Genomic DNA, 7,140 nt, shown 5'->3' on the forward strand with positions numbered 1-7,140 from the left:
TCTTAGTGGACTTCATGAATAGGGCCGTCTGTAGCAAGGGGCAAACGGGTATTTCTATGGGGGGGTTTATTTTCCCCATTCTCGCTTGGGCTTACGAGGTAATCCCAACATTAAGTACTCCGCCCAACTTTTTTGCAACAAGGATCTCCAATGAAGTCCCTAGGATTATAAATTGGGCAGCTGACACACAACCCAAATGGAAGGACTTAAAACAGAAAGTGTTCGATTCGCCAACGGTATGTAGATCTCGTAATTTGTAGTACTTCATATATTCATAATAGTTTTGTTTATACAGTATTTTCTTCATTTTTGAAACAGCTTGAAGTGTCTCCAATGCTGGCAACCCCAGATGAAGTGCGAATGCCATTCTTCGCACCATTCATCGAGACAGAAAAAGACATACTCAAAGAAGCAGAGGATGAGCTTCGAAAGAACAAGAATTCTGACCACATAGCCTCTGTTTCGCTGAATAAAGGCATGCCGTCTACAAGTGAGATTAATGTTCTGAGGAAAATGGTAGAGAAGATTGAGATTAGCCAACAGAGGATGGAGACGAGTGTGGAAGGTCTTCTTGAGTTTCTTAAATCTGTGGAGTTGAAAATGAATAATCGGTTTGAAGAACTAGTGCAGAAGATGAATGGAATAATGGAGGCAACAAAGAGGCATGAATTTATGGTAAGCATGATGTGTAGACTTTGATAATATGTGTATCTGGTTTGTATTTGTAAAGAATCTTGACAAGTACAGTGTATCTGGTTGCAAATAGTCTTACCAAATACAATGTATTTGGTTGTATTTGTTGCGCAGCGAGCACGGGCGTTTGAAGAGCACCTTGACAAGGTGGAGGAGGACCAAGAAGAAGATGATGTTGAAGATTTGAACTTGGATACAAGCAATCGAACCGTGCTTGGAAAAAGGGATGACGATGAAGACAAGGATGGAAAAGGGCTTATGGATGAAAGTCAAGGAGAGAGTTCAAGAGGGCACGACGGTGGTCAATCTAAAGTGGCAAAATCAGAGACACCACCAAGAGCTGGAGATAAAGAGTCTTCGCAGTATAAGGTAAAGAAAAAAATCAAAATATTGAGAATGTGTATAATACATATTATAGACTAATATGTACATACTTGTAATAGGCCCCGGAGGAAACAGATGAGGAGATAAACAGGCTGATACGGTCAATTGATGAGAGTGTTATATATGATGAGATCAAGAAAAAAGAACAGAGAAGAAGAACGGTATAATTGTGGATCTCTATATGTTTATTATACTTAATGACTGTGTATGTTTAATGACTGTGGTATAAACTACATTGAATTTGTAGCTTTAACTGTGGTAGTAGGCTACCTGTTAGTTAAGTGTATGGGGATCGATGACATGAATGTTTTTTGGGGTTATGTACAAGTTGCCACTGTTTTTTGTGCTGGAAATTACTATGTATGTGTTGGTTACGGTCCCCTTCTGGGTAATTATCATTAGGGATATCATTGAATATCATTTATCATTATGAATATGATTGAATGGCTTGCTGTGAAACATTTAACATTATGAAGATCAGTTAATGGATGGATAGGTATAATGTTGAATGAGTATATAGTTATTCTATCTAGGCAATTGGGATAACATTTCAACTGTATTTGAAATCTGGCATATAAGTATGTGAATGGCTGTATGTTTGGTGTGACTACATATTCCTTCGAGACGTTGTGAATTGTTGTATATGAATGGTATCTTTAACTAATACCCGAGAAATATTAAAGAATGCACAGGGTCAGTATTCATTGAATTCAACCCCAAGAATGTTGACGAACGTGCAACCAACATTTAGCAAAATTAAACATAGACCACATATGGCCAAGGTGATAACATATCTAGTATAAATGACGGTTCAACATTTCGAAAATGATAATAACATACTTAATATAGAGACTTGTTTGCCAATAACTTGTAGATTATAGGCAAAATGCCGAGTAATGATAGGGTTTCAAATATGGCGGAAAATACAGCAGCAGCAAGGGTTGTTCTAAAACATGTAAGCATACGATCTAGTTTATATGTAATTTATAACTTGTTATCTTATTCATGGATTTTTTTTTTTTTAGCTAAACATTACAAAGGAAGGGTTAGGAATGAAAAGATCAAATGCTAAAGAGTATAGAGAGGTTACACCAGTTTCAACGGGAATATGGATAGATGCTTTAAGAGGAAAAGTAGTTGAACTAAGGAAGGATAAAGAGAATTCATCCTCAGAATGGCCATCGTTTGATCTGCATCTAATTCAAGCTTGAAATATTCATTTTATGCTTTTTTGTTAGGGGTCTAGAATATATTGGAACTAACATGTTTTCGTTGAACTAAGGTATTTGTTTTTACAAAACTTATAAATTCATGTATATTTGATAATTGTTATGTAAGCTGGATTACATTGGATTTTGAACATAACTGTGATTGAGTTTAAAACAGCCAAATACAGTGTAGTTGAATACTTTGTATTTAAGTGAACAAAAGAACGATCTTATTTAAACGAATCATTCAACCAACTTGATAAGAAAATACAACTATGAATATAAACTAATTATCCCTTTTACTTCTTAAACACCGCTATTACTAAATGGGTTCTTTACAAGACCTGCAATTGTGACCTTTTTTACCACACCTGCTACAACGAACAGAGGCTTTCTTCTCTAAGAATGAAGTAACCTCTTCTTTTCGGGTCTTCCAGCTAGACGTTTAACCTGCGGTGGAAGTATTCCATCATTGCCACCTTGGTGGGTATTCCTAATTTGGTTTACAGTACCAATAGGACGCGTCCCCTTCTTGTACAGGTTTATCAAATTTGAGACATAGTAGAACTTATCGGTGTATAAATGGAGATTAAGATTCCTTGTGGACAATGCTATACATGTAAGTGAACAAGGGATCAAATCAAGGTCCCATTGACGAAATGAACATGTCCAATTTAAAATGTTAACGACAAATTGTTCCTTACGATCGTGGACTTCAAATTCATGTTGGTCTACAGGATATATCTGTCAAACCAATACAACAAATATCATGTACAAAAAAAGTAATTCACTACACTTTTACTGCATTTATTGAATATTAAATAACTTACATTCATTGAGCGGCTCTGCACCAAGGATTCTCGAATCATATCTTCTGCATATATTGAAAGTTGTGTGCGTTGGAAACTCCATTTGGTACGACGTTCATAGAACCATTTTTGAATCAAACTACGGATAGATTCTAGAAGTCCAATTACAGGCAATTCTCGTTGTTCTTTCAAGGTAGAGTTCATACTTTCAGAGATGTTGGTTGTAATAACCTGATATCTTTTTCTCCTAAAAAATGCCTTGGCCCACTTATGTCTTCCCACTGCTTCCAACTCATGCCTCATTGATGGAGATAGTTGTTCGAGTTGCCTCATGTAGTACTCAAATTCCAGTGGTGTATACGCTCTGGCACATTTATTGAATGAGTCCTCCATGGGAAGTGATTTATGGTTCTTTTTCAAGTTCTTCAACAAATGGAATGCACATAATCCATGTTTAGTTATTTCATAAACGACATTAAACCCATTTTCTATACTTTTGTGAGCATCAGAAACAATTACCATCTCATTATGTTCCCCAAAAACGGCTTTAAGGTTTCGAAAAAACCATGACCATGACAAATCATTCTCTAAATCAACGACAGCAAAAGCTAGTGGCACAATTTGAGAGTTTCCATCAATAGTACAAGCAGATATGAGGGTACCAAGATATTTGTTCTTCATAGCTGCACCATCAACAGAAATAACTGGTACAAGTAGTTCCATGCATCAATTGAAGCAGCTAGTGCCATGAAATAGAATTTAAACCGACCTTCATCATCCGCTTCTTCAGCCGTATATGTACCTAAAAACAGTCAGATAAAGTAGTTTAGAATTACATTGTATTTTTATATGGATCTTGTGATATCTATTAAAATACAGGGTAGTTGAAATTTTTGATACCTGGGTTGTTTCGGATCAGTGCATCCGAAAAGGCAGACAACATGGCATATGAGTCCTCCGGAGTACCCCTAATGGAATTCAAAGCAATTTCACGTCTTCTCCAAGCTTTATCATAACTTATGTTCACACCGTGGTGAATCTTCATATAATTTATAACATCCGAAGGACGACATGGAGCCTTGTCATTCGTTTTAAATATTAATTTCGTACACTCAGATACAATTCAGGATGTTGCTTGTTTGTGGTCATTCTTCACGACGTCAACAGAACACAGATGTGTATCTGTGAATTTACGAACTAGCCAAATGTCACTTTTTTTTAATACCGAAGCACGTAGATACCAGGGGCAAGATGGATCCTTACATCTGATGTCGAATGATGTACGGTTGGACCTAACAGTAACTAATTCAAAACTACTATTCAAAGCGAGCATATAAATAGCTTTTTTCAAAACTGATTTTTGTCTAAACATGGATCCAACTCTAATGTGTATAACAGTATTTGGTGATTCAAATGCATTGAGATCAATAATTACATTTTCAGTACGTGAGTCTTCGGTTCTAGGTACTTCGCTGCTCATATAAGGGGTATTTCCAATATCCGTAGTAGGTGCGGTGTCGACAACAATGAGTAGATCATTGTCCGGCAATTTTGATAAAACTAACATAATCCAAGACACATCCTTATCATCCACAATCCGAATGAGTTTCGAATTGTTGCCATCTTTCCAGTAAAGGGTCAACCTACAGATAGAAACTTCTGAATTTGGAAAAAGTCTATGTTGGATACAATTTACAAATTCTTGAAACGAGGATGAAACTGAAACATATACATCAAGGAGGCGATAGTCAATATATCGGCATGATTCGATCCATCTACCATGGAATACGGTCTTCACTCGTTGCAAAGCCATCAAAACAATTCAAAGAGAACATGTTTATCGAAAAAAGTATTAAGTGGTAGATTGTATATAGGAGGGATGAATATTAAATTATTGTTTCATCTTATGAATATAATGTATATAGCATAATCTTATGAATATAATGTTGGGAAGGCAATGTTAGTTATTTTTCTAAAGTAGTTTAGAATATAAAGATTTGAAATTTCAAAAAGAATATGTTTTGCTCCGTTCTTCGTTAAAATTTATGTTTTAATGGCCATGAACGTTTTGGTGAAATTTGTATTTTCGTAACATATTCAGATTTGAGATTGTGTTTCGGTTTCCATTAACGAACTGTGGTTTGTTTGTAACATTAAAGATATAGATGACAATTTATTTGGCATGATTTTAGGGATAGTTGAGATTTGAATCTAAAGATAAGTATTCCCATTATATTTGCCGTAATTTTAGGGAATTGTTGGAGTTTAAATTTGAATTTTATAGATTTGAATTTCGATTGTTTTAAATGCTTTTCGGTTACATTCTTTAATGTTTTTTCGTAAATGGTTAAATATACCGTCATGTTTATCATTGTTTTAGGAAGGAATACTTCATTGCATTAAAATTATATAAGCTATTCATTGCGTTAATAGCTATTGAAGGAAAAATCGGTAGCTAAAGTTTGAATATATAATTATTGAAAGGAAAAATGGGAATAATTAGGGGATATTGAAATCAATTAAACATGGTTAGGGATCTTTGTGATAATATAATAATTATTTGATTTGGTTAATAATTAACATAAGTGTGTTTATAGATACACTGTAATTGATTATGTTATGTTTTATTTGATTTTTCAGGTTCCTTAAATATACTGTATTTGATTTAGGACAGTTTTGATACGTTAAGGGGCATTTTCGGTCGAAAAAAAGTGGAAAATTTATCCAGGCAGTTGGTTTTGCCATAAATAAAAATAAAATAACTGTTTCCTATCTTGACAAATTCCATTCTTATATTTACCATTTTCAAAGATTCCTCTTTCTATTTTCTTTTGTATATGTTTTGCTACTCTAGTACTTGTGGCCCATCATTGCAAGGCCCATCATATGCTCCTAGACTTAGTTTGTTAGACAAGAATTTATACAGTGTGGGTGAGCATAGGATATAAGGGTTTTTCATCCCGCTTTTGTTTATATTGTCAGGTATTGTAACAAATAACAATATCAACAAAACCAGGGTTTTCCTTTATATATCCACCAAAGCTTATGTTCATCATCTTTTTCTTACTTCAAGACATGATTATATACCTTCTTTCTATTTCTTTTTTAAACAACCCTAGTCTGACTCTTCATTCATAAACCATGTGTTCAAAAGTAGGGGGAGGATAGCACCTAATTATGAAACAATTAACATAAAATATATTGCAAAAAAACTCACAAAATCCATTGTTTTCTGTAGAAAACCAAAATCAATTTCTATACATATCTAAACCATTCCACAAACTAAATCAAAATAGAAAAGAGTAGGAAGAACAATACAAGTATTTATAGTGGTTCAACTATTGTGGTCTATATCTACTGTGTATGATATGAACGATCTTGTATTTGCTTCAATTAATGTTCAATAACAAAAAAACAACCCAAAAGGTAGAAGAAGAGAAAATTTCCAATAACGTTTCACCAATCTCACACAAAACTCAGAAATTACCCATATTTCAAAGAGCAAAAGCTATACTAAAAAACCTAGAAATTTCACTCTATATCCTTTGCTGCACCTTAGCAACAGCAATAACAGCAGTTAAAAACATGTGCACTTTCAACATTCCTACAGAAACTCCAACCAAAAGCAGGCGTAACTTTCAACAACCGAGGAGAAAACCCACGTCCGAAGTGTTGGACTAAAATCTTCATATAAAAACATGTGCTGATATTTGGGCCTAGTAAGTCAAAAAGCCCATTCAACTAGTTTATGTTTAATAAATGACTAGTCGCATGAATGGAAAAACTCTAAAATAATAGTGTGTGTAACATGAAATAAGGTATAGTCATAGTCACAAATGCCAATTGCTATCACTAATAGATGTTATTAGTGACTATCATTAATATTTGCTACTAAGGTTTAGTTTTCGATTTAAGAAATATTAACAAACCTTATACTAAATAGTCCACTCCCAATCCACAATTTCATGCACTTTTCTCAAATTTCTCAAACCAAAAGTTATTATTGATAGCATCAATTAATGATAGCCATAGATAGTAGCTACCAG

General features: G+C 34.3%; 1 protein-coding gene across 1 annotated transcript; it reads right to left on the reverse strand.

Moving 5' to 3' along the window:
• Nucleotides 1-2,684: 2,684 nt before the first annotated feature.
• LOC127149534 (uncharacterized) lies at nucleotides 2,685-4,907 on the reverse strand. The gene is made up of 5 exons (XM_051085312.1): nucleotides 4,336-4,907; nucleotides 3,995-4,062; nucleotides 3,864-3,896; nucleotides 3,116-3,777; nucleotides 2,685-3,029 (listed from the first exon to the last, which is right to left on the reverse strand). The coding sequence occupies exons 1-5, from the start codon at nucleotides 4,905-4,907 to the stop codon at nucleotides 2,685-2,687; spliced, it is 1,680 nt and encodes a 559-aa protein (XP_050941269.1).
• Between the last annotated feature and the right edge of the window lie 2,233 nt (nucleotides 4,908-7,140).

This window comes from Cucumis melo, chromosome 5 (assembly GCF_025177605.1).
Source record: "Cucumis melo cultivar AY chromosome 5, USDA_Cmelo_AY_1.0, whole genome shotgun sequence".
Taxonomy (NCBI): domain Eukaryota; kingdom Viridiplantae; phylum Streptophyta; class Magnoliopsida; order Cucurbitales; family Cucurbitaceae; genus Cucumis; species Cucumis melo.

Excerpts from the sequence above, each read along its gene's own strand:
- LOC127149534 (XM_051085312.1), bottom strand. The coding sequence starts at position 4,907 with ATGGCTTTGCAACGAGTGAAGACCGTATTCCATGGTAGATGGATCGAA. Across the intron at positions 3,897-3,994 it reads ACTGATCCGAAACAACCCAG|GTACATATACGGCTGAAGAA; the intron begins GTATCAAAAATT and ends GACTGTTTTTAG. Across the intron at positions 3,778-3,863 it reads TGAAGAAGCGGATGATGAAG|CTATGAAGAACAAATATCTT; the intron begins GTCGGTTTAAAT and ends TTGATGGTGCAG.